This window comes from Mirounga angustirostris, unplaced genomic scaffold (assembly GCF_029215605.1).
Source record: "Mirounga angustirostris isolate CCGP_5_RB_7025 unplaced genomic scaffold, mMirAng1.0.hap1 SCAF_16, whole genome shotgun sequence".
Classification (NCBI taxonomy): Eukaryota; Metazoa; Chordata; class Mammalia; order Carnivora; family Phocidae; genus Mirounga; species Mirounga angustirostris.
This window is the reverse complement of record NW_026991724.1, coordinates 54005659-54032496: the sequence shown is the minus strand read 5'-3', so window position 1 is coordinate 54032496 and position 26838 is coordinate 54005659. Positions and strand designations below refer to the sequence as shown.

The following is a 26838-nucleotide window of genomic DNA, read 5'->3' as shown; positions in this document are numbered from 1 at the left end:
TCCTGTTGTATACTGGGGTTCCTGGAATGGAGTGGATATATAATCTTCAGGCACACTGTGGTGATGTCAAGGGTTTGAGGCTGTTATCTGAGCGAGCCCAGGCAGGCGTTGAGATACATGGAATAGATTTGAGTTTAACTGAACTTTCCTGGGTATGTGAACATTACCTAAATGTGCTGACAGGCTTTGGTGGCCCGATGGTGGCGACTATCTGCATATTCGTGAGTAGTTTGCATTTTTACTAGAACCTGTCGGCTGCATGAAGGAGAGACATCTGAGGTATACCAGGGAATAGATCAGTCACTGTTGCTCACTAGAGCTTTCTGCAGCGATGGAAATGTTCTGTAACTGCACTGTCCACCATGGTAACCACCAGCCACATGGTGACTACTGGGCACTTTGAAATGTGACTAGTGAGACTGAGGAACTGAATTTCTCAATTTAATTTGCGATTAATTTGCATATAAATAGTCACACGCATTTAGTGGCCCCCATATTGCACAGTGCTGAGTAAGCGAGGCTACAATCTGCTTGGGTACCTGGGGAGATGTTACTGTAGTTTATATATAGTCAGGGAGCTGGGAGGGCTATCATCAAAGCACACGTGTCCTGTCGACTTAGTAACTTGCCTGAAGACCTTGAAGGAATCCTGCTGAGCCCATACTTCTTTGTGCCCAGCCCCGTGCTGAATACTGTACGTACTGAACTCCCACAGCGACCCCATCTGGTGGGGCCTGCTGTTGTCTCACATTATAGATGAGGAAATTGAGGCCCAAAAGGTTAAAGCCTTGGGCTCAAGGTCACAGATAAGAAAGTGGCTAGCAGGGGCTCAAAGCAGGCTGTCTGGTGATCTGGCGGCTTACCTCCCCATCCCTTGCACTGTGCTGGTACACAGTGGGCTTGGAAACTGCTTGCTGAATGGATGGGTGGATGGATGCACGGATGGATGAATGAGGAAAGACTGAGTGGGAGAGCCAGCACTCCGGGCTCTGAGGGGGAGGCTGCGAGCAAACACACACGGAATGGGTGAGGAAGATCCAGGAGGTGGGATGAATCGTTCTGGAGCAGGGGCTCAGGTCACCGGGTTGCTGGTGGAGGTTGGACTCTATGTCTCATAATCCCTTCTCCACCCCCCACCCCCCACCCCGCCCCCTTGCCAGCGATTACATCATTAAGGAGAAGACAGTCTTGCTGCAGAAGAAGGACAGTGAGGGGTTTGGGTTCGTGCTCCGGGGGGCCAAGGGTGAGTGCCGGCTGGGGAGGAGATGGGAGAAGGGCTCTCTGACCCAGGGGGATGGACAGGGGAAGGGACCCCAGCCCCCCCACCCCCCCACCCCCAGGGTGCTGGTCCCTCAGCTACGGTGAGGCCTCTGTGACTTGGGTCTGAGCCCCATCCCCTGCTCGGCCTCTCCACCCCCTCCCCTCCGACCCCGCCGGCTCCTCCCCATCTGCAGCGCAGACCCCCATCGAGGAGTTCACCCCCACCCCGGCCTTCCCGGCACTGCAGTATCTGGAGTCTGTGGATGAGGGTGGCGTGGCATGGCGAGCTGGACTTCGTATGGGAGACTTCCTCATCGAGGTGAGTCCTGGCCCCCAGCCCCAGGGGCCTTTCCAAGTGCCAGCCTCCAGCACACCTTCCACAGATACTGCTCTCTCCCTGGGACCCTGGTGACAAAAATCCCCAGGCTCCTCCTGATCCACACCAAATACGGCTGCCCAAGTCCCGATTCTCTTTCAGCACCAGGCCTCCCAGTCCCCCAGCCCACCCCCTAGCCAGCCTCTGCTTTCTTCAGTGACTCCTTCCGAAGGCTTCTCTGAAGCACTAAAAGAAAACAGAGCTGTTCCCCAGGACACACACACACACACACACACACAATGCAGGGACGGGGGACAAGGACCGGGGGGGAGAGAGGTGAATAGGGTGAACCCAGTCCCTTCCCCAACCCTGGGGCCAGGAAAGTTACCAGAAGGAGAAGTGGGGCCTTGCAAGGAGAGGGGGTGGTGGTGAGGGTCAGTGAGAGGGAAGAGGCCAAGAATGCTACACACAGGGCAAGGCGGGAGACCACTCTGCTGGGGACTCTGAAGCTGAAAGCATCCCTCCCCTCACCTACTCTGTGTGGTGTGGGGCTATCTGTGCCACAGGTGAACGGGCAGAATGTGGTGAAGGTTGGCCACCGGCAGGTGGTGAACATGATCCGCCAAGGGGGCAACACGCTGATGGTCAAGGTGGTGATGGTCACCAGGCACCCGGACATGGATGAGGCTGTCCATAAGAAAGGTGCTTGTCCACTTTTTGTGTGTGGCCAGACCTGGGCACCCCACTGCCACCAGACTGAGATCCTCAGAGGTCCTAATGGCCTAATGGTCCTCACCACTGGCCTTCTCTTCCCCAAGGCTGCTTGTTCATGACCCTTCTGGAGGAGAAACTGAGGCAGGGAGGGCTCAGCATGCTGGGGGCAACTGTTATCTGATATCTGGGAGCACTGCAGTGGTGGTGGGGGTGGTTCATGGGCCTTCTCTCTGCGGTACTGATGCTTGACCCCACCGTCACTTTTCAGCACCCCAGCAGGCTAAGCGGCTCCCGCCCCCAGCCATCTCTCTGCGTTCCAAGTCTATGACCTCAGAGCTGGAGGAGATGGGTGAGCCTGTGGGGCTGCTGGGGCCCAGGCGCTGGGGGGGTGGGAGGGGCAGAAGGGGGCTGAACCAGACCTTGAGTTTGTTAGTGTTGTTAGTGACCAGGGGTCCTGTCCTCATCCTGTCCCCTAGTCCATGGGTCAGACTGTCTCTGGCCTGCGTGTGTGTTGCTGGGAAGGGGCGTCTGAGAGTCGACCTTCCTCTGTCCTCTTATATCTGTTTCTCTGTCGAGTCTCTCTCTGGGTCTGCACGTCCCTCCTTACGGGTCCCTGTTTCCTTTCTGGCTTCTCTCCATCTGCCCCACCTCACCCCACTCCCGTTCTCTATCTCTTCCTCCACCAGCTTCCCCACACCCACTAACAGAAAGGAAGGCCAGCCCCTCCCCAGACAGGGCCGAGTGGACCTGGGGGTCCCGTTTCCCCTGACAGGGGGCAGATCGGGCAGCTGACCTCCCCTACCCTGAGGGAGGAGGGTGTTCCAGAGAGGGGGCCCCTCGCCTCCCCCTGAAGTCCTAACTCTTGGCTCCTCTACTGCCTCTCCCCCGGGCTAGTCTCCCCCTGGAAGAAGAAGAGTGGTGAGTGGGCACAGGACTGGCGGGGGGGCCCCCCCGTCCCCATCCCGCCGGCGGACTCGCCCCTCCCCGACCCGGGCCCTTCACTGCCCCACTCGCGCTTGCGCACGCCCGCTGGCCACGCCCACTGGCCGAGCCCGCTCCGCCCCGCCCCCAGGGGCGCCCCTGGACTTCATCCGCATCCTTTGCCCACAGAGTATGAGCAGCAGCCCGCGCCGGTGCCCAGCATGGAGAAAAAGCGGACCGTGTATCAGATGGCTCTCAGTAAGATGGCCCAGCCCTGCTCCCCAGGCTGCCCAGGACCCCTGACCCCACACCCCCTGGGGTGCCGCAGCCTCTCCAACCCTCCTCCTGCCTGCGCACCCTTTGGCCACCTCCAACCTGATCGCCTCATACCCCAACCTTGCCCCACGCATCAAGTATGAGCTCCCACCCCTGTCCTCAGCCTCTCCCCTGTTCCTTCTGCCTCCCCTCCACCTTCCCTCCTATGACAATTTGCTGTCCTCACCCCTTCCCACCGCTGGGTCCTGCCTTCTGGGCTGGAGATTCTGTCTCCATCAGGGCCATCAGTCCACGGGGATGGAGGCAAGGGTGCCTTTTCCTGGTTCGTACAACATATTGTATGGGCTCCTGGCAGCTCGGTTTCTGCCCGAGGCCAAAGCAAGCTTCATTTCACTGCCTCTTCCCTCCTCCCCTTAGACAAACTGGATGAAATTTTGGCGGCAGCTCAGCAGACCATCAGTGCAAGCGAGAGTCCTGGACCTGGTGGCCTTGCATCGCTGGGCAAACACCGGCCCAAAGGCTTCTTTGCCACTGAGGTAGGCCGCCTGGACTGGGGGATGGGAGCATAATGGAGAGGAGGCTTGGGGGGTGCACACACCAACCTGGAGCAACGTCCTTCTCCTTGCAAACCTTTCCCACCCCTCTGTGTTGAATGTCGGCCTAGAGGGGCACCATACTTCCTGGGCCTTCTCTTTTCTCCCCACTCTGGCAGCCTCCTTTCCTCTCTGCGCATCCTCTTCCTTACTCTCCTCCTAAGTCTTGTCTCTTGTTTCCTCACTCCCTGCTCCCACCTCTTGTCCATCTCCGTCCCACCTCAGGAGTCTCAGGGAAGGCATGATGTCACAGCTGGTGATCCCTGGCATCGGCCCAGCACATGATAATAGGTGCTCAACAAGAGGGAGTTATTAAAATATTATTTATTACCACTGTCTCCACTCTACCTGCTTTTCCCTAGGACAGAGGCTGACCTGTAATGGGTGGTGATCCTGTTTGGGACACTACATTTTACATGGATTATCTCATTTGTTCCTAGGATCATTCTGTGAGGTCCACATAGTTGTTAGCCCATTTACAGAGAGGAAACTGAGGCTCAGAGAGGGAGGCAGTATTTCAATCCAGGCAAGTCAGGCAACTGGATCCGTGGCATTGGCTCTTCTGGTGGGCCTGCTGGACCCTCCCTAGCTGGCCTGCCATTGGGCTGTGCCCTTTCATGGGAACACAGTCACCACCAGCCTCCTCCCCCCTCCAGCGTCACCTCCAGAGATCATACACGCCCTACTTCTCTCTTAGCACTTGCTTCTTCTCTGCTCGGGCCTTGCCCTCTGACCGTGCCCTTCGACCCCTTTTCCCCACAGGCCACACCCACCACCCAGTGGCCAACAGGCTATTTACTCTAAAACTGGATTCTTTGGCTTTTGAGGGACCATGGACCCCCTTGGCAGGCTAGCATAGTCCTCCTAATAATGCTTATGAACATAAAATAAATTACCTAAGAAAACAAAAGAAACCAATTACACCAATAATACAATTATCAAAATATTTTTTTAAAAGCAAAATCCATGGGGCACCTGGCTGGCTCAGTCGGTAGGGCATGTGACTCTTGATCTCGGGGGCATGAGTTTGAGCCCTGTGTTGGGCCTAGAGCTCAGTTAAACACATACACACACACACAAAGTAAAAGCAAAATTTATGATATAGAAACATCTATACTTTTTTGTCAACACGTTAGCCAGCAAGACCTCGTGATGGATCTTAACTACTCTAACTAGTCATGAGGTGCATAAACACAATTTCAGGAGATCTGCACCTGCTGTTAAAGGATATGGAAATATCTGTGATTTCTTTTGGGGATACAGGCACAAGGCTTGCTAAGGTCGGCTTGGTTTGCTGCCTACATCCTTAATCGAGGAAATGTTGTGTTGTCGTTGGAAGATAATGACAATAAAGATGTAATTTTTTTTCCTAGTCCAAGTGCATGGCCCCCTTGAAGTCTATCCACAGACCTGCGAAGGGTTAGACTGCCTACTTTAGAACGCCTCATACTTTGACAAGAACCAAATGAAGGTGGCAAATTTTGTACTTGGACTCAAAGAATTGCTTTCAGATGTAAAGGTGGAGGGTCCTTGGCCACTTCTCAGGGCTTGGGAGAGTGCCCTGCACGCAGTAGCCCCTCATGTCTCACCTGTCCTGAGTTTCTCAAGGAATCTGAAATCTCTGAGGCTGTGAGGATCATCTTTTGTGCCCACCTCCCCCAAAGGTCAGTGTAGACTCGGAAGTGTATGGACAGTCAAGCCAGGCAGACCTGCCTCCAAATTCTGACTTCCTCTGACTTCCTGTGTTACTTGAACCATACTACCTAATTTCTCTGCATCCTCAGTTTCCTGCTCCGTACAATGGGGCTAAAGCCAATCTTGCTGGTCCTGATGAGGAGTGAATGAGATCACCTCCTAGTACAGCAGGCTCTCAACAGATGGCGAGCCCTCTTAGGCCATAAAACAAACTGGAGACCCCACAATGACTTGCCAGTGAGCCTTGAATGTGCCCCAGAGACCCTGTAACAGCGTATCACATGCAGAGTCTCCAAGAATAGATAGGGCAAACCCTGTTTTCCTTTATTCAACAAATGGCAGCCAGCATGCCAACCCCTCCCTGTGTGAACCATGGTTGCAGGACAGACAAGATCCCAGCCTTCGTGGAATTCACCATCTGAGCTCCAAAGACACCCGTAGATGGGCCCAGACATGGGCCAGTAATAACACCAGCTGCCCACGTGCCCCTCCCTCCTAGAAACGAGACCCGCAGGCATTCACCTGAGTTCTTGAATGGCATCTCCCTTCCTTCTGGGCCTTAGAGGCCAGTGGTGTTTTTCCCTGTTAGGTTTCCCCTTTTCTTCTCCCTTCCAGGGTCTGGCCCTGGGCCTTCCCAAAGCCCCGCCTCTCGTGTTGGGGTCTTTCTTCACCCTCATCTCTGTCCCCACCTTCCCACCAGCCATCCTGACTTCTCACACTAAGTCAACACGGGCCCCATCCTGCTGCTTCTGCATCTCCATGGCTCACTCTCTCTGTGGTCTTGGTCTCTTCTGTTTCTTGTCTCCCATCTGCTTCAGCTTCTCTCCCCTCCTCACTGTCTCACTTGGAGCTCTGTGCACTAGACCAGAGAAGGTAGCTGGCAGTGTGGGGGCCCAGTATTGCCCCGAGGCCTCTTTTATCAGGCCCGAGCAACAGTGAATCAGAGTAACCTATTGTACAAGGTGCCACTGTTTGGAAACGTAAGAATTGGGAGATTTCAACCTCCCTGAAAGACACCCGTCTGCACAAAACCTAACGTGGGGACATGGTACTGAAGGACCTGCCCATGCCAACAGTGGGAGTGGCAGACCCCAGGCAGATCCACTGTAGGTCAAGGTGCCTCTTGGGCTGTCTCCTCCTAGGGCTCTGCTGTCCATCCATCAGTCCTCCCCTCTGTGTGGCTTTGGCTCCCTCAGCTACTGTCTCTGTTACCCGGTCACTGACCCCAAGGGGTACCCTACCTCCCCCCCAACTCCTGCACTGTCCTCGCTTCCGCCCATCTTTATCTGGGTGCCAGTGTTAACCTTTCTCTGGACTCAAATTTTCCCTCTGATTATTTTGACCATACCCTCTTGATTGCATTATCTGTCTCTTTCCCTCCTCTTTTTTTTTTTTTTTAAGATTTTATTTATTTATTTGACAGAGACACAGCGAGAGAGGGAACCCAAGCAGGGGGAGTGGGAGAGGGAGAAGCAGGCTTCCCGCCGAGCAGGGAGCCTGATGTGGGACTCGATCCCAGGACCCTGGGATCATGACCCGAGCCGAAGGCAGTCGTTTAACCGACTGAGCCACCCAGGCGCCCTCTTTCCCTCCTCTTTGCATGCCTGACCCTCCTGGAGCAGCTCTGGCCCCTTCCATTCGAGGCCTCTCAGGACTGCCTCTCTTCCTGCTTTGTTGGGACCCTCTTTCTTCCCATCGCTTTCTCATTTCCCCTCCTGTCTGCCCGGCTCTGAACCCCCATCTCTGTCTTTGTCGATCTCTGTCTCTCCGTCTGTCTCCCCCTCCGCTCTCTCCCCCCTCACCCCTTTCCAAGGGCTGTCGCCCTGGCGTGCATTTCTCAGCCCATCTTCAGCCTCCAGCCTGCACATAGCACCAGGGCGCACACTCTGCCCTTGAGGCATCAGACCCCCCACCGGCCCACGAGGTGGCACCGGAGGAGGGCCGGACCTCCCGCTGACTCCTGCCCGCAGCCGGTGACGTCACGCGCACCCGGGCCCTCTGATTGGCTGCCCGCCTCTGCGCGGGAGAGGACGCTCCCGGTTCGTGGGTGGAGGTCAGCCTGTCCCACCTGGGGCAGTGTGCCCCTCAGGCAGGCAGGCCGACGCCTCCTCAGACGCGTTTACGGCTTCTCCATCAGTCTGACATCTCCTCGGCCACTCTGACCCCTTTTATGTCAAGTTAACCCATCATTTGATCTCTCCTCTTCCACTTCGAAGTGTCTTCTGCCAATGTCCCAATCTGACGCCTTTCCCTCACTCTGCACTCTCTTCAGTCAGAGGCACCCCCACCCCGTCGTTCGGAACCCTCCCCCATCACTCTACCTCCATCCATCCCCAATCCCATGCGTCTACCAGATGCTTCCCTCACCTTCCTTCCCACCTCCCCATTATCCCCGTGCTCGCCTTCCCCAGCCTGGACTCCGTATTCAGTGTCCTCTCCAGCCTGCTTCTGCCCTCAGGGGTCCCTGCATCCTTTCCGACTGGGTGTTCCCCCATCTTGTCAGGGTGTCCTTCATTCTGCACGTATTTACTGAGCACCTGTTATGCGCTGGACCTGCTGCTTGGCTCTGGGGGTGGAGGAGGGAACCAATCAAGGCCACTCCCATTAGAGAATTTACATTTGGGGGCGGAGGTTGGGTTTTGCAGACTTGGGTTCTGCCGCATGTAAGAGAAACCTCCAAATAACAGTGGCTTGAACCAGAAGAGTCTTACAGCTCTGTCATGTTAACGAAGTCTGGAGGAGGGAGTCCCAGGCAGGTGTGGCAGCTGCCATGGTCATGAAGACCCAGGATCCTTCTCACTTTCTGCTCCACCATCCTAGCCTTCTTTCCAACCATAAGGTCACCTCATAGTCCAAGATGGCTGGAGCTCTAGCTGTTACACCAGCATTCCAGGTAGCAGGAACAAGGAAGAGGGAAAGGCAGGAAGGCAAAGGAGGGCACATTGTTGCTTCTTGGGTTGCCTCTGAGGAGACCTCCCCAAAGAAACACACAACACTTGCACTTACGCATCCCAGCTGACCTTAGTTCCATGGCCACACTCAGCTGCAAGGGGGCCTGGGGAATGTAGTCCCAATAGGTGCCAAAGGAGATTGCGGTTTCCTTACCAAGGAAGAAGAGTAGAATGGGAACTGGGTAGGCTCTGTGCCCAGGGAGACAGACAATGAACAAGCAAGCAAATAATTATACTAACTCTACACTGGTTTAAGTGGAGGGAGTTATGATGTAGAGTAACAGACAGAAGCCTCTCCAGGGAGGAGACATCTGAAACTAACAGACTTCACCCATTATCACTTTTCTACCACCTGTCTGACCTCATCTCCCACCCCTCAGCGCCCTGCTCACCCACTCGAGACACATCGGCCTCCTGACTGTTCCTTGAGCACACCAGACTCACTCCCACCTCAGGACGTTTACAATTGCTGTTCCCTCTGCCTGGGATACTCTTCCCCTGGATATATGCATGGCTCCCTTCTTCCGGAGATTGCTCAAATGATATCTTCACAGAAGGGCCTTCCTTGACAGCCCTATTTTAAATTATAGTCCTCCTCTCCTCCCCCTCTTCCCTCCACCCGACCCCGTTATGTTACTAATTTATTTTGTCTGCCCTCCAAAATAGACTTTTGTCTTATTTTGTCGATGGCTGCATCTGCAGCATCTAGAACAGTCCCTGGCATGAATCAGGTGCTCAGTAAATATCTGTGGAATGAATGAATGAATGAGACAAACACAGAGATGGTTAGTCTCAGTCCAGTGAGGTGTGTGCAGGGAGAGGTTAGGACAGGAGCATCCTGTGAGGGGCCAGAGCAGCACTGTCTTGTCCAGTAGAGTTCCTGGGTTGAAGGAACTGTTCTACATCCGTGCTGTCCCATACGGCAGCCACCAGCCGTGTGTGGTGACTGAACCCTTGAAATGTGGCCAGCAAAAACAGAGGAAGGGAGTTTTAAATTTTAGTTTATTTTAATTTGTTAAAATTTACATCTGAAAGGGTGGTGGCTATTGTATTGGGCAGTGTCGGTTTAGAAAGGAAGGGAGACGCCAGGCCAGAGTGGGGGCCAGGGTGACAAGTCTTCCCAAGCAGAGCAGGGGGAAAGGATGTTCCAGGCAGAGGGAACAGCGTATGCAGAGGCCCTGAGGTGAGAAACAGCACAGGAAATTGAGAGAGGCAGGGAGTACTTAGAGCAAGGGGGCTGGAGGGTGCATGATGGGAGGTGAGGGCAGTAAGGTGGGGACTTCGTCCAAAAAGGGTTTCCTTTCTCTGCACTTCTGGCCTCAAAGACAGAGAAGAGCAACATCCGAGGTCACCTGGCAGAAGCAAGGGAGTCAGTGCCTGATGTTGGCTCATTCTCCTTTAGTCACTGTTCATTTGACACAAGCTTATAGAACATCAGGTCCTGGTTGGGGACTGGGGACCCAGCAGTGAAAGAGCCCAACAACGTTGCTACCATCAGGCAGGGTGTTAGGATTCCACGGGCCTTTGGCACTTTTTTTTTTTAAAGATTTTATTTATTTGAAAGAGAGAGAATGAGAGAGAGAGAGCATATGAGAGGGGGGAGGGTCAGAGGAGAAGCAGACTCCCTGCTGAGCAGGAAGCCCGATGCGGGGACTCGATCCCGGGACTCCAGGAACATGACCCCAGCCGAAGGCAGTCGCTCAACCAACTGAGCCACCCAGGCGCCCTGGGCCTTTGCCACTTTTACCTTCATAAGCCCCTCTGTGTTGGTGCAAAGATGAATATTATCATCCAGGCTGGATTCTGTTCATTTCTCCCCCTCTGATTTTAAAGGAAATGAAAATATCTTCCCTGCAGGTGTCCTGGGCCGGAGATCCTGTACCTCTGGTGCCTTCAAGGAGCTGACATTCTAGGCAGGGAGTCAGGAAGGAAGCAAGTAAACAAGTCGTCTCAGATGGAAATGAGTGCCCTAAGGAAAACAGGACAGGAAAGTGCGGTAGACAGTGACTGGGAGGGACATTTGAGTGGAGGACGTAAAGACGGAAAGGAATGTGTGATGATGAGGAGAAAATGTTGCAGAGAGCAAATGCAGGACTTGCAAGTGTTCTAAAGCAGGGATGGACCTCGGGGCATTGGAGGAGCAGGACTGGTGGACACGGTGGACCAGAGTGAGCAGGTAGGAGATGTAGGCAGGGCTAGATTGTACTGGGCACCTGGGTTTCCTGTAGTGGGAGCATGAGATGGGGATTCCTGCGCCAACAGTATCCTAAGGGGAGAATTATAAGGGAGTGAGGGAGGCAAGGTGAGCTGCGGGAGGTCAGCAAACGTGGTCCCCGCTGGAGTTCCCTTTCAGCCTGATCCCTGGGAGAGTTTGAATTGCACCACGGAGTTAATCCTGCCTTGGATCTCTGTGTCAGTCTATCCTTGGCTGCAGGCTGCTCCCAGGAGTAGGGGGACGTAACCACTTGGGCCCATCAGCTCCTTTGGAGGAGGGGGATTCTTTAGAGCCAGGAGCAGCAGAGAGCCCAGGCAGCTGACACTCTCAGCAGCTGGGGATGGTCACTGCGTCCCAGTCAAAGGGATGTGCGTGTGCACCAGCAATGTCTACCACAGACCACAACTCAAGACCAGAGTTGGGAATTCCGATCCCCTCCTGACTGGTGATGTGGGATGCTCCTGTAGGACTTTAAGCAGGGCAGTCGCATGACCTGTACTTCTTTTTGAAAGATCCGTCTGACTCTTACGTGGCAAGCAGACCAGAAAGCGGTGGGGGGTGGGGACAGGGTGGCAGCAGGGAGACAGGGGAAAAGGCTGGGGCAGCCAGCGAGCCAAGCAATGCTGGTGACTTGGACCTGGGTGGGGGGTTTGACAGCAAGAATGGAGAAAAGACCCAGAACAGTGATCGGTATGGGAAGCAGAGCTAACGGGGCTGCCTGAGAAACTGCTTTCTTTTCCTTTCTTTCTCCCCGCTGCCCAAACTCAGACACCTTTCTCTCCCCCAGAATTCCCTTTTGCCTCCTCCATTCCTCTCACCCTCCCTGCAGAGGCTTGGGGGCTGGCTGTATGGTGAAGCCATGAATCTTCACACCCAGACTGATCTCTCTCTGTTGTCTTTTTTCTCTGACTGCTACCCCAAAGTCAAGCTTCGATCCGCACCACCGCTCGCAGCCAAGTTATGAACGTCCTTCTTACCTGCCTCCAGGACCTGGGCTTATGATCCGGCAAAAATCTATTGGTATGTCACCTGGACGGGTGGGTATAATGGATGCCAGCAGGGGAGGGGGAGGCTGGGAGAGTGACAGGTTACGGGAGGAATGAAGGGGCTTTGAAATGTCCTTTTCTACTTCCATATATGACCACGGTTCCATCAAGCTGGGCAAAGAGCTCAGGCTTTGTTTTTGGGCAAACCTGGGTTTGAATTCTGGCTCTTGTCCCTCCTGGCTGTGTGACCTGGGGCAAGTAGCTTCACCTCTCTGGGCCTTGGGTTCTGCATCTAGGAAATGGGCGTGTTATTGTTCCTGGCTGGATGCAGTGAGTCGAAGCCCCCACCACCTAGTTTCTTCTCTGTTATACCTGACTTCATTCATGCATGCATACATTCTAGAAATGTTTACTAAGCACTCTGCATAAGTCCTAGACTGCTGGGGATATGTCAGTGAACCAAACAGAGGAAAGGGTCCTGCCCTCATGGAGCTTGCCTTCTAGCAGGGGAAGACAGACAACAGATTATAAGGATAAGAAACAAGACAATTATATAGTATGTTGACAGTGGTAAGTTCTGTGTGGCGGGGGCGGGTGGGGAGCCGACTAGAATAAGAGAGATCAGGAGCGCTGGGAAGCAGATATGAGCCAAAACATGGAAATGAAGGGGGAGAGCCATGTGGATATACGGTGATAAGGTATTCCAGGTAGTGAGAACAGCCGAGACAAAGGTCCTGAGGTAGGATTGAGCCACCGTTTGCTCAGATCAGGGAGACTGTGGGGTGGGAGGAGATCAGGAGCATAGCTGGGGGCCTGCTAAGTTTCAGATGCCAGTGAGACATCCAATTAAGTGGATATGGCATTTGGATATAGGAGCCTGGAGCTCAGCGGAGAGGACTGAGCCCCAGGACAGATGTGGGCGTCTTCAGCAGAGACATAGTGAATGAAGCAACGTACAGCTTGAGATCGCCAAAGGAGAGAGAGTAGTCAGAGGGGAGAAGAGGGTCAAAGACTGAGCCCTGCAGTGATAAATAGGCAAAAGGCTTTGCTCTTCCCAATCCACTTGGAGTCCTTTTGCTGATTGGGCCTAGCTTTTCTCCCACTTCCAGCGTCCACAGTCCATCAGTGTGAGTCTTGCATCTGTGAGGTCTACCTGTATCTCCTCATTTACCTCCTCTCAACCACCTGTAAAGCCACCCAGCATTGCTCACCTATAAATCGGCTCTCTCTAGTAAACGTTAGCCTCATCCTAAGCAGTTCCGTCTGTGAAAGCACAGGTTTGATGTGCTAATTACATTTTATTTCCGTGTATACATGAAAAAGAAATCTATAACTGTGCACCTAAACATGGCATCTTTCCCGGGCTCCAGCCACTTTTGCTCACCCCAAGCCACCGCTAGCATAGGCCGTGTCTTTGTGGGAATTAGAAAACAGCGCCCCCTCCTGGCGTGGAGAGGAAGTTCAGCTGCATGTCGCCCCACCTCCCCTTGCTCCCTCTGCCGGGTGCTGATGTGCAATGCACAGCCTGGTCATCAAGCCAACTCTGGACTCATTCGTGTGAGGGTCTTAGCATATACTCAGTGGCGTCGTATTATTATTATTATTATTATTATTATTATTAATCATCATCATCATCTCATTAATATTGTAGTACTATGGGATAGGGGAGGAGGGAGACCCCCTCCCCCCACTCCTGGATCCGCTGTATCTTCCCCAGGGGCTGCAGAAGATGATAGACCCTACCTAGCACCCCCAGCCATGAAGTTCAGCCGCAGCCTGTCTGTGCCTGGCTCGGAGGACATCCCCCCGCCGCCCACCACGTCCCCACCGGAGCCCCCCTACAGCACACCTCCAGCCCCCTCCTCCTCTGGCCGCCTCACCCCATCCCCCAGAGGAGGGCACTTCAACCCCAGTTCGGGTGGCCCGCTCCCCTCCTCTTCCCCCGCATCCTTTGATGGACCCTCCCCTCCCGACGCGCGTGTAGGGGGCCGTGAGAAGAGCCTGTACCACAGCGGGCCCCTGCCCCCCGCCCACCACCACCCGCCCCACCACCACCACCATCACGCCCCGCCCCCCCAGCCTCACCACCACCACGCCCACCCCCCTCATCCCCCGGAGATGGAGACCGGCGGCTCTCCCGACGACCCCCCACCCCGACTGGCTCTCGGGCCCCAGCCCAGCCTGCGCGGCTGGCGGGGCGGCGGGCCCAGCCCCACCCCGGGCGCCGCGTCCCCGTCGCACCACGGCAGCGGGGGCGGGGGCATCGGCTCCTCCCAGGCCCCGGCCCTGCGCTACTTCCAGCTGCCCCCCCGGGCGGCCAGCGCGGCCATGTACGTGCCGGCCCGCTCGGGCCGCGGGCGCAAGGGGCCCCTGGTCAAGCAGACCAAAGTCGAGGGCGAGCCGCAGAAGGGCGGCGGCCTCCCGCCCGCCCCGTCGCCCACGTCGCCGGCGTCGCCGCAGCCGCCGCCGGCCGCCCCGTCGGAGAAGAACTCCATCCCCATCCCCACCATCATCATCAAGGCCCCGTCCACCAGTAGCAGCGGCCGCAGCAGCCAGGGCAGCAGCACCGAGGCGGAGCCCCCCACTCAGCCCGAGGCTGCGGGCGGCGGCGGCGGCGGCGGCCCCTCGGCGCCGAGCCCCGCCCCGGCCATGTCCCCGGTGCCGCCGTCGCCCTCGCCCGTGCCCACCCCCACCCCCACCTCGCCCAGCGGCCCGGCCACCCTGGATTTCACCAGCCAGTTCGGAGCGGCCCTGGTGGGGGCGGCCCGGAGGGAAGGGGGCTGGCAGAACGAAGCCCGCCGGCGGTCCACGCTCTTCCTCTCCACCGACGCGGGGGACGAGGATGGCGGCGACAGCGGGCTGGGCCCAGGGGCGCCCCCGGGTCCCCGGCTGCGCCACTCGAAATCCATCGACGAAGGCATGTTCTCCGCCGAGCCCTACCTGCGGCTGGAGTCCGCGGGCGCGGGGGGCGGCGGCGGCTACGCGGCTTACGCGGCCGGGAGCCGCGCCTACGCGGGCGGCGGGGCCAGCAGCGCCTTCACCAGCTTCCTGCCGCCGCGACCCCTGGTCCACCCGCTGACCGGCAAGGCCCTGGACCCCGCCTCCCCGCTCGGGCTGGCCCTGGCCGCCCGAGAGCGGGCGCTGAAGGAGTCCTCGGAGGGTGGTGGGCCCCCCCAGCCCCCTCCAAGGCCCCCGTCGCCCCGCTATGAGGCCCCGCCGCCCACCCCACACCACCACTCGCCCCACGCCCACCATGAGCCAGTGCTGCGTCTCTGGGGGGCCTCACCACCGGACCCCGCCCGCCGGGAGCTGGGGTACCGGGCGGGGCTGGGCAGCCAGGAGAAGTCCCTTCCGGCCAGCCCTCCAGCTGCCCGACGCTCCTTGCTGCACCGCTTGCCCCCCACAGCTCCCGGGGTCGGGCCCCTCCTCCTGCAGCTGGGGCCAGAGCCCCCGCCGCCGCAGCCCGGGGTGAGCAAGGCGTGGAGGCCGGGGGCCCCCGAGGAGCCCGAGCGGCTGCCCCTACACGTGCGGTTCCTTGAGAACTGCCAGCCCAGAGCCAGTGGGGCGGGGGGAAGGGGACCCCCCTCGGAGGACGGGCCGGGGGTTCCGCCGCCCAGCCCACGCCGCTCCGTGCCGCCCTCGCCGACCTCCCCGCGGGGCGCTGAAGAGAACGGGCTTCCCCTGCTAGTCCTGCCGCCCCCCGCTCCCTCGGTGGATGTGGAAGACGGGGAATTCCTCTTCGTGGAACCGCTGCCCCCGCCCCTGGAGTTCTCCAACAGCTTCGAGAAGCCCGAGTCGCCGCTCACACCTGGGCCTCCGCACGCGCTGCCGGACCCGCCGAGCCCAGCCACCCCCTTGCCCCCCGGGCCACCACCTGCTATTACTGCCGCACCTCCCACCCTGGACTCCACGGCATCCAGCCTGACTTCCTACGACAGCGAGGTGGCCACACTGACCCAGGGGGCCCCCGTGGCTCCTGGGGACGCCCCTCCGCCAGGCCCACCGGCCCCGGCGGCCCCTGCTGCCCCGGCCCCCCAGCCTGGCCCAGACCCGCCGCCGGGCACGGACTCCGGCATCGAGGAGGTGGACAGTCGGAGCAGCAGCGACCACCCCCTGGAGACCATCAGCAGCGCATCCACACTGAGCAGCCTCTCCGCCGAGGGCGGGGGCAGCGCGGGAGGGGGCGGGGGCGCCAGTGTGGCCAGTGGGCCAGAGCTCCTGGACACGTACGTGGCCTACCTGGACGGCCAGGCCTTCGGGGGGAGTGGGGCTCCCGGCCCACCCTATCCTCCGCAGCTCATGACTCCTTCTAAGCTCCGCGGCCGGGCTCTGGGCACCAGCGGAGGACTGAGGCCCGGCCCTAGTGGGGGACTCCGGGACCCTGTCACTCCCACCAGCCCCACCGTCTCGGTGACAGGGGCTGGAACGGATGGGCTGCTGGCCCTGAGTGGTTGCACGGGACCCTCAGCGGCGGCTATGGCCGGGGGTCCGGTGGCTCTCGAGCCGGAAGGCCCGCCAGTGCCCTTGCCATCGGCCTCCTCTCTGCCTCGGAAGCTGCTGCCCTGGGAGGAGGGCCCGGGCCCCCCGCCGCCACCCCTGCCCGGGCCCCTGGCCCCGCCTCAGGCCTCAGCCTTGGCCACAGTAAAAGCCAGCATCATCAGTGAACTCAGCTCCAAGCTTCAGCAATTTGGGGGCTCCTCGGCAGCTGGTGGCGCTCTGCCCTGGGCCCGGGGAGGCAGCGGGGGAAGCGGGGACAGCCACCACGGGGGAGCCAGCTACGTCCCTGAGAGGACCGCTTCCCTGCAGCGGCAGAGGTGAGCCGGGGCTGATGGTTGGTGATGGAGGCCACAGGGGCCAATGCTGTGGGTACCAGAGCCTACCTTCCCCATAGCTGCGTCCTTTGAGGGTCCCAGGTGGCAGAAAGAAAGCAGAAACGAGGCTGGCTTGCAGAAGTCCGTCCTCGGGGAAGCATGCTTTCACAGATAGTTTATCTCAGTAGCTTTTGTGCTCTCTTCCCATCACCATGACAACCCACATCCCATGATGAACCAAAAAAATATTGACAAAAGAGATTGGAGCACAACCTGCCGATGTCTGTTTCCTTGGTGGGCTGTCAGTTCTGACAGTCCCTGAAATCCGTGAGTCCCTTGAACCCGGTGTGGCTCAAGATTAAGATGCTTTAGGGCGCAGTGGTTTGGAGTGTGGGTCTGGAGCCGGGCTTCTTGGGCTTTGGGTCTCAGCCCTGGACTTCTAACTGGGTGACCTTAGGCAGAGGAATCCACCTCTCTGTAGAAGGGGGACGGCGTTAGACCCACCTAAAGGGTTTTTGAGAGGATTAAATATGGGCCATTGTTGTAGCACAAGTTGGGGGAGAGGAGGGGCCTCTTACCAAAGCCCAGGAAGTATGGATGGGAAAATATGGGATAGTGGAGAAGTTTCCTAAAGCAGCTAGCTTAGCCAGGATCGCCACAGAGTTCGAGCTCGTTCAAGCCCTTCTAGTCTTAGGGAAAGTAGAGTCACATTCCTGATTCAGGCACACGGAGAGAGTGAGGAGAGGTTTCTTAATAGCCCTGCCCTTGTCCTTCTGCAGAGTTCACTCTAACTCTGAGGGTCTGATGACCTTATGGTGATATTTGAATGTGGTTTCATCGGGCCTTTGAGATCTTAAGGCGATCGTCTGATTATTTTTAAGTATTCTGGGTGAAGGAGAGGATGCTTAATGTAGGCGACAGGTGCACCAGCTATTGATTTACCACCTGCTGTGCTCTGGGTGCCCTTCTGGGTGACAGGGACCCCATGGGGGACAGGACAAGCAAAGCCCTGCCCTCACGGAGCTCATAGTCTAATGAGGCAGGGATGGGGGATGGTTAGAGATGGCCTCTCAAATAACCAGCAAGATGAGCAGAAACCGGAGGAAGGGAGAGAGCAGATCCCGTGGCTACCTGGGGGAAGTGAGCTAGGCCAAGGGAACAGCCAGTTCAAAGGCCCTGAGGCAGGACTGTTCTGAAGGGCGCTAAAGGGATGAGGGGAACCTTTTTCTCCCCTTGTTTCTTCTCTCTTTCATCTCCCTCTCCTCATCTCTCTCCCTCTCTCTCTCTCTCTCTGTCCCCTGTCCCCTTCCATCTCTCTCCCCTGAACGCTCACCCTCTTTTTGTTCCTCTTTCACCGTCTCCCTGTCTTCCACTCTGCTGTGACTGGCCATAACCCGATAGGCAGTATAGAGTAGTGGTTAAGAGCTCAGACTTTGGTGCCATATAACTGGGCTCTGCCACTTTCTGGCTGTGTGTCCTTAGGCAAGTTACTTAACCTCTCTGTGCTGCTGATAATAATAGTAACCTGCATCAGGGCTGTCATGGGGAATACACTGAGATGCGATATGTAAAGCACTTAGAACAATGCCTGGCACACGTAAGCATCAGTAAGTGGTGGCGATTATTATTATTATCACTTAATGTCTCTTTTTCTTTCATCTCTCTTGACTGTCACCCTCTCCCTGTCCTCTCGTTCTTCTCTCCCTTCATTTCTGTCCTGACATCTGTCTTACCCCCTTGCTCCTTCTATCTCTTCCCATGTTTCTTCTCCACCTCTCTACCCCTGCTCCTGTCTCTCTTCTCTCCCTACGTCTCGACCTCTGCCTCTTTCTCACCCCACCATTGCCCTCCAAACCCCCTTCCTCCACCCCTGCCCCTTTGTCACCTTCCAGACTCTCTGAAGACTCCCAGTCCTCGCTCCTCTCCAAACCCGTCAGCAGCCTGTTTCAGAACTGGCCCAAACCACCTCTGCCGCCACTCCCCACAGGAAGCGGGGTCCCCCCTTCAGCCGCTGCAGCTCCAGGGGCCACCTCACCCTCAGCCTCCTCCTCCACGTCTACCCGCCACCTCCAGGGTGTGGAGTTCGAGATGCGGCCGCCTCTGCTCCGCCGGGCCCCCAGCCCCTCACTGCTGCCCGCCTCAGAGCACAAGGTCAGCCCTGCGCCCAGGCCCTCGTCCCTGCCCATCCTGCCTTCTGGACCCCTGTATCCGGGCCTCTTTGACATCCGCAGCTCCCCAACTGGAGGGGCAGGAGGCTCAGCTGACCCTTTCGCCCCTGTCTTTGTGCCACCACACCCCGGGATTTCCGGGGGGCTTGGTGGAGCCTTGTCAGGGGCCTCCCGCTCCCTCTCACCAACCCGCCTGCTTTCGCTGCCCCCGGACAAGCCCTTCGGCGCTAAACCTCTGGGGTTCTGGACCAAGTTCGACGTGGCTGATTGGCTGGAGTGGCTGGGCTTGGCTGAGCACCGAGCACAGTTCCTGGACCACGAGATCGATGGCTCCCATCTGCCCGCCTTGACCAAGGAGGATTACGTCGATCTGGGTGTGACCAGGGTGGGCCACCGCATGAACATCGACCGGGCTCTCAGATTTTTCCTGGAGAGGTGATGGCTGGCCCGGACGGACCAGCCCGTCCACAGAACCCTTGAGCCTACTGGCCTCTTGACCTCTGACCCCTGGCCGTCATTCTCTCCCCCTGGGCCAGGGACTCTGCTAGAACTGTGCCCTGCCCTCCTCTCCCAAGGCCGGAGGTCACCAGGTGGCCTGAGCCTGGCCAGACATTTGCACCTCACAGGAGGGGGCAGCTGACACAAGACTGTGTGTGGAGCAGGGAGCAGGGGGGAGGTGATGGAGGAGATCACAGAGGGGGATGGAGAAGGAGGGAAGGGTCGGTTCTGGGGAGGGGGAAACAGACAGAGCCATAGAGGGTCAGCCCTGAGCCTGATTGGATGGGGGTTGTCCCCGGCCGCAGGGGAAGGGGGTGCCCTCAGATTCCACCACCTGCCACCCCTCTAACAACCCTTCCCCCCCTCTCCAGGCCCCTGGGCTCTCCCTATGCACCTTCCCCTCTCCCTAGCACACACAGCAGCCCCCGCCCCGGCCTCTTGCACGCTCCTTTGCACGCCTGCTTGCCTCTCCTCTCCCCGGGCTACAATTTTGCACAAATTTGCCCTCTCGCTGTCTTGCACACTCCGCCTTCGCTTCTGGCTCGTGAGGCCCTCTCAGCGCTCAGACACGCCCTGTTTCCCTAGCACACATTGCATCTCTTCTCCCACGTTCCGTACCCTTACTGTCTCAAACTCTCGCCTGTGTACTCTTCCCTTGGTACCCTCTCTTACACACCTCACTCCTGAAAATCTCTAAACCCTTGCTGCAGACACACTTGGGACACCCTTTTCCCTACCCACTCACAAACTCTGTGCGCACATACTTATTCTGTGGAACACACCTGCCTTTATTCAGCTCTTGCACACTTGCTATCCCATGCACCGCTCCTGACACGCTTGTGCCCATCGTCTTTAAGCCTCTCCCCTTCTTGTTCTCGAACCCCCACGTTCTGACTCTCCCCACCTCTCCCTCTCACAGTGACACTCCCACGCCCTTCCCTGCCCCTCCCCTCCTCACGCCATCACTTCTTATCCCGCATCTTGTACACCTGCCTCCCAGGAACTGCTTCTCTCTCAAATGCTCGCTCCCTTCCTCTTTGCCAGGCCCCCACTCCTGCTTTTCCAAATTTGTGTCCTGCTTCATTCTCAACTCTTCTGTGAACTTTCTTGCACCCTCAACTCTTGCACACACGTCCTCCCCAGCACACTTCCGCTGCTCTTGAGGTCATGTTCCTTCTCTAACAATGTTCCTGCACACCATGGCTTTGCTGCACACTCATTCTTGAATTCCTCCTTGTTCTTGTTGGCTCCTCAGTGACTGTTTCCATCTCCCTGGCGGGAACTCGACTGTCTCTCTCCTTTTGCACACTTGTCTCCTAACACACTCTTGGGCTGTACTGTCGTTTCTTTTCCTAGCATCCTTATTTTTTGTGCCTGTGGAGGAACAGGTCTTGCAGACATTCTTACCCTGCCTGTTTTCTCACCTCTTGGACACTCCTTTCTCCTGTCGAGAAGACCCTATGCACACTCCCCTCTTGCTCACCAGGCCTCCACGCTTCCTCTTCTCCCTGCTCCAGTCTGTGACCCACATCCCCCCTCCTCTCACTCTTCCTGGACCATCTCTCCATCCATTTTGCACGAAGATTCCCCCACCCCCGCCCCTAACCTTTCCTTCTCTCCAAGAAACACCTTCTCCCTCCAGCATGGCTGTTCCTTCCTGCACGCTTCCCCCCTCCCTTTATTCCTGGGGCTTGGGAATTTTAAGCCACCCCTTCCCCTGGGAAGCCCCCTCTCCTACTGTGGGTAAAAGGGGGAGGGCATCGCCCTCAGGTCCCCCCCATGTTCAGCTGCCAAAGAAGGGAGCTCCCCCTCCTTTCCCCAAGCCCATTCCCCTTCTGCTGCCCCCTACCCCCGGGGGGGGGGGCGCTCCGTCCATAGGGGGGAGGGTGCTTGCAGCCCTCTCCCCTCACCACGTCAGGGATCTGCGGGGAACCTTGTGGGAGGGTCGTGGGAGGGGGGAGGCGTGGCAAGGAGGGGGCAGAGGTCGCGCTGGGCCCCTACCCGCCCCCTCCCCCTTGTCGGATGCCCCCCGTCCGCAGGGGGCCTGCGCGGCGCCCGTCTATCAAGGGCTTGTTCATTCTGGATGGGTGCCGCGGGGTTGGGGAGGGTGTAGGGGGTGGGGGGGGAGGAGAGGTCGGGGTGGGAGGGGGAAGGGACTGGATGGGGGCAGCGCGGGGCGGAGAGGATAAAGCAAAAAGAGGAACAATAACAAAAGAAAATACAAAAAAAACACAAAACCCTAGAACACATAAAAAAAATCCAGAAAAAAAAAAACCTGAAATAAAAGCCCGAGAATTGTCTTCCAAGGGGGGTGGGAGGAGAAAAGAGGAGGGGGGCGGATGAAGACGTCTGGTTCTCGCTGAGACAGGGATTGGCATGGGTTGAAAGCCCCGGCGCCCGGGTCTTCCCTCTCGCGAGCCTCAGTTCATCTTTCAAGGGATTGGGACCCAGGCGTCCATTTGCAGGGACTGGGGGGAGATGAGGGAGGCGGGATTATATTGTGGGGGTTCATCCCTACCCCCCATCACCTCCCTCCCCCTGACTCCCCACCAAGATTTTGCAGAGAGACATGGCTTTTGTACCAGGTCATTCTTTATAATTAAACTCACAGTATCCACCCCCTCGAGCCGGCCCCGCCTCCTTCCTGGGGAGGCAACGCCCCCTTCCCTCGGGGGTTCCGGGCGGGCCGCCCGAGCCAGCTGGGCGGTGTACGGGCGCAGCCGGGCCCCGCCCCCTAAGTGTTAGTCTTGCTCGGTCGGCTCCGCCCCCAGGGCCTCGAGCATGCGCCGCCGCACAAGGGAGCGGCGCAGGTGCAGGCGGTAATCGGCCAGCAGCAGCTCGTCGTGGCGCACCAGCGGGTGTGCGTTCCCGCGGAGGCGGATGCCGGAGCGCAGCAGACGCGAGCGAGTCTGGAAGTCCGTGACCGTGATGAGCCACCTGTGGGGGGCGGGGCCAAGAGGACAGGGACGGGGCGGAGACCGACGGGAATCGCTGGGGGTCCCAGCCCCTCCTTTGACTGTCGGGGGGTCCCTGCCTGGTCCATGTTCGTTTACCCACTCCGGTTGCTCAACTAGTCGCTCTGTCCCTAAACCCCTCTGCAGTCCTGCCCTCTCGCTGAGGTCAACCCGCACTTCGATCCTTACGCGGGTGATTCTAGGTCCGGTTTTCTCTCAGCCTGGTCCTGTCCCCTAATTGTGGTCTGTCCAGGCTCCATCTCTTCAAACCGCCGCTCCAGGGCTGGGCCCTTCAGTGTGTCTCTCAGGCCTGTGCCCTGATTTAGGTTTCTCCCGGCCTCGCCCCCAACTGCACACTCCAGGCCGCTGGCCCTCCAGATCTCTCCTGGTCCCACCCCCTCAATGTGCTGGGTCCAGGCTCCGACCCCACACCTCGGTTTTATCTGTCCAGGTCACTCAAAGCCTATTTCCTCACCCCAGATCCCGCCTTCTCTCTGATCTCACCTGGCCCTGCCCCCTCACCGCGCTCACTCTCGGCTGGAGCCCCTTCCCGGTTCACTTCACTTCGCTCTCAGCCGGGTGGTCCGGCCCTTGCACCGACCAGGTCCCTCTCCAAACCGCACAGCTTTCCTTTCCCGGCCCCGCCCACTCAGCGCCTTGGCTCCGGCCCCGCCCCTCCCCACCGCGCGCACTAGGCCACACCCCTCACCTCCGCCGCTCCTGGCCCCGCCTCTCGTTACCTAGAGGCCCCGACCCCGCCGCAGTCTCACCTGTCCCGGCGCCCCGCAGTCCCACAGATGACATTCATATTTTCAAAGCGGATGCTGCTCACGCGCCCGCTCTCCATGGCTCCGGGTAACTCGGCCTGCAGAGCCTCCAGCACCTCCAGGTGGGTAAGGTCCTCCTCTGGCTGGAGGAGTCAAGAGAGCGAGCCTCAGCATGTGACACTAAGGTTCAGTCCAGGTTCCCAAGTCCCCACCTTAGACCCACTTGCAGGACCTGCCAGAATCCCAGGTGGCATTTGAGAGGCAAGTTCACACTCCATCTCAGGATCCTATCGCTCTAGTCAAAGCGGGGAAAACAGGTGTCTCTGAGGTAGAAAAGCATCTACCTGTCATTCTAGGTCATTCTCCAAAAAATCACTTCTCACCAAGCCGATTTGCCAATGAATAGTTGGCTTACATGATTCACCAATTTGGCCAATTTTACCCAGCTACCAAAAACTTTTCCAGCAACCTGCACTGGATGGCAGGCTTTGAGCAGCTCTTGAAGATCCCGCAAGGCTTAAAGTTGCACACTTTTCCTTTTATGTTCCTGTTAGCATTTTAAGGAATGTTCAGTTGTAAATAATAATAATAATAAGGATCATAGGGGTTGTGACTTCTTGTCATTCAGAAACATTGACCACTAATCACATTTTCAGCATGAGATTACCATGTGGAAGGTGACATACCATGGTCATAACATATAAAATTGCTGATGAACTAGGATGAAATCATGCAATTGGTCACCTCCAGGAAGGCAAGCTGTGGATGTGTGTGGCGGGGGGAGGAGGGGGGTCCCCTGTTCAGAGCCACAAAGAAGAGGAGGGATGCGCTGGGAATTGGTTCCCGTAACAAGGACAACAATCTCTGTGTTGGGCTAAAGTCACTCAGATCAGCTGAGGAGTACCTCTGAGGCCTTCCATGTACCTGGCACATGGAAGCATCCCATTAAGGCGCTTTTAATTTACTAGCGAGAACCTAGTAGATACCTCCTCTGACTGATGGTAGACATTACCAATGGATTTGTACACTGAATGACCAGTTCACAGAATCTGCCCAAAACGGGCTTTATCCTGAGTCTTTGCTATATTTGCAAACTTTACAGAATTTCATGGTAGATGAATTAACAGGACTCCCTGTGTCCTCAGTCTCCCTGCTCTCTACCTTTCAATCTCTGCCCTTCTCTACCCCTCTTTCTCCCCCTCTCTCTGCCTCTCTGGGACCAGCAGTGATCAAAGTGACGATTGGTCCTTTGACAAATTCATAATCAATTTTTAGCAACCTAGAACCTGGTGCCAAGCCCACGGCTGGTAAGCCGCAGAGCCTAGATGTAAACCTCATTTCTGAGCTGGTTCCCTTTCTAGCCTCCCACCCAAATTGTGAAGAAGCTCGGGGTCCGAGGTCACAGGGGCAGGTGCAGGAGGGCCACTCACTGAGGTCTCCATGCACAGACAGAGAGGCTGGGCAGCGGGTGGTGTGGGGAACTTCCGGATGCACGGGAGCTCTCGGTCCAGCGCCTCATATTCTGCAATGACCTGACGTAGGTACTGCTTCCTGGAGAGAGAGAGAGCGGGCAGGGCACTCCAAGGTCAGGGGTCGCCATCATCGCACTCGGGGGAGGGGGGAGCTGAAATCAGAAGTCATGGGGCCAGGGGCTACTCACGAGGATCTGACAGGCCTGCCTGAGCTCCGGGCTTGTATCTCCTCTGGGGTCTCTAGGTCCACAAGGAGGGCTCCTGGGGATGAAGAACTCAGTGTCAGCTGCCCTGAGCACTCCTCAGACATTATTCGGCCTAAATGGGCATCCTGAAGTGTTGTCCATGCCACTAGCTGAGAAGCTATTGCCTCTCAGCTCTGAACAACTCCCTTCTGCACCCACTCTGTGATCTCAGGGCAGGGGACCCTACCAACCCGGGTTCTGTTCCTACAGCTGGGTTCCTGTTAGGCCCTGCCTGAAGGGGGCGCTAGAGAGAGGTTGCAAGGCCGGAGGAAGAGGAAGGGACTTGCCTCGCTTTGCTTTCTATTCCAGTCACCCCAGCCGGGCAGCAGCCTTTGAATCCAGTGTGTGGTTTTCCCAAAACTCTCAGAACCAACCTCCTGATTGCAACTAGGCTGATAAAAGCTGCCAAATCTGAGGTGTTCTAGGCAACTCCTCCGACTAACGGGTCTCACTTACGGCCAACTGCTAGTTACCCCACATAATCCATTTTCCCCCTCCTCTACAATCTTACAGTCTGATCCAGCACACAGCTGGCCGCCGGGCTAGAGATAACATCCCTTGCAGCTGTGTGTGGCCGTGTGACCGAGTTCTCACCAACAGTGTTAGGGGAGTGAAGGGTGCAACTTTGGAGTCATTTGTTTAAAAGAAGATGGCTTGGGGCGCCTGGGTGGCTCAGTTGGTTAAGTGACTGCCTTCGGCTCAGGTCATGATCCTGGAGTCCCGGGATCGAGTCCCGCATCGGGCTCCCTGCTCAGCGAGGAGCCTGCTTCTCCCTCTGACCCTCCCCCTCTCAAGCTCTCTCTCTCTCTCTCATTCTCTCTCTCAAATAAATAAATAAAATCTTTAAAAAAAAAAAAAAAAAGAAGATGGCTTGTCTTTGACTTGTGGCCCCCTCCCTTGTACTGGGATGTGGATGTAGCAACGAGCCAGCTTCAGCCTTGCTAGAGCAACAATATGGAGGGAATCCGGGTCCCTGAGTCATCTCATGGGGCTGAGATGTCCTACCAATGCAGACCACCTGCCTCCTGTCACATGAGAGCAATACACTCTCTTCTTCATGCCATTGTGTTTGCGGGTGTCTCTTTGTTACAGCAGATGAACAAAGAGGAAAGCAGCCATTGACAGCCAGGGCTCTTTATGTCGGACATAAACAATTTCACAGAACACCCACATCAGCCAAGGCCACCCCGTGACCATGACAGACCAAGATAAAAATAAGAGTGGATTGGGTGCCTGGATGGCTCAGATGGTTAAGCGTCTGCCTTCGAATCAGGTCATGATCTCAGGGTCCTGGGATCGAGTCCCGCATCGGGCTCCCTAATCCTTGGGAGCCTGCTTCTCCCTCTGCCTCTCTCTCTCTCTCTCTGTCTCTGTCTCTCATGAATAAATAAATAAAATCTTAAAAAAAAAATAAGAGTGGAGTCATGTCTCAACACCACACAACACGAACACCGTCCAAACCACAAAATGACCAAACATCCTCCCCTTGGTTCAGAGCTGATGCTGCTTCTTCCCCACCCACAACGTTCGCTCCATTCATCCCTCCTGCGTCATAGACTTGCCTCCCCTTTCTGCCAGCATGCGATCCAGAGCAAAGCCTGCTTCCCTGAATCCTCCCAAAGTCACCTAACCCAGCAGCTCCCATAATAATAAGTCCTCCCTAACACCCTCCGACTAAGACATGCCATGTGTTACGGACTCCCTGAGTACACAAGTCAATAAACTCAGCGGTGTGCTGGTAAATGTTTAATTAATATCACTCTGTCTCTCTCTCTTACACACACGCACACACACACGCACAGATTGTAACATTTGCCAGTTTTCATACTGTCAGTACTCCCACCATGACCAATTTCATGCTCCCCACAGTTTTAACAACCAGCTTGCAAAATTTAACAATCGGCTCTTGTGAGCAGATACAGGCTGTCTCCGGCACACAGCTATGTCACAGCTAAGCTCCTGGCGGTCTTTGACTCAGCTTGTACCATAGTAAGTC

General features: G+C 57.0%; 2 protein-coding genes across 2 annotated transcripts in view; one reads left to right on the top strand and one right to left on the bottom strand.

The window, feature by feature from the left end:
• SHANK1 (SH3 and multiple ankyrin repeat domains 1) overlaps positions 1-21465 on the top strand; it is a 46270-nt gene extending 24805 nt beyond the window's left edge. Inside the window, exons 15-23 of the mRNA XM_064581885.1 lie at positions 1161-1243; positions 1455-1579; positions 2143-2278; positions 2559-2639; positions 3401-3469; positions 3905-4023; positions 11865-11961; positions 13645-16741; positions 18631-21465. Of these exons, the coding sequence (XP_064437955.1) occupies positions 1161-1243; positions 1455-1579; positions 2143-2278; positions 2559-2639; positions 3401-3469; positions 3905-4023; positions 11865-11961; positions 13645-16741; positions 18631-19345 (4522 nt within the window). The 3' untranslated portion in view covers positions 19346-21465. The remainder of the gene's footprint in view (positions 1-1160; positions 1244-1454; positions 1580-2142; positions 2279-2558; positions 2640-3400; positions 3470-3904; positions 4024-11864; positions 11962-13644; positions 16742-18630) is intronic.
• A 509-nt stretch (positions 21466-21974) lies between these two features.
• On the bottom strand, positions 21975-24907 carry CUNH19orf81 (chromosome unknown C19orf81 homolog). The gene is made up of 4 exons (XM_045890459.2): positions 24786-24907; positions 24556-24676; positions 23129-23268; positions 21975-22341 (listed from the first exon to the last, which is right to left on the bottom strand). The coding sequence occupies exons 1-4, from the start codon at positions 24905-24907 to the stop codon at positions 22146-22148; spliced, it is 579 nt and encodes a 192-aa protein (XP_045746415.2). The 3' UTR covers positions 21975-22145.
• Between the last annotated feature and the right edge of the window lie 1931 nt (positions 24908-26838).

Bases quoted from the DNA above. Each gene is read 5' to 3' on its own strand.
- CUNH19orf81 (XM_045890459.2), bottom strand. From the start codon at position 24,907: ATGTCTGAGGAGTGCTCAGGGCAGCTGACACTGAGTTCTTCATCCCCA. The intron at 24,677-24,785 runs GTGAGTAGCCCC...CTCTCTCTCCAG, and splicing joins GGCAGGCCTGTCAGATCCTC to GAAGCAGTACCTACGTCAGG. The intron at 22,342-23,128 runs GTGAGACTGCGG...CGCCCCCCACAG, and splicing joins ACTGCGGGGCGCCGGGACAG to GTGGCTCATCACGGTCACGG.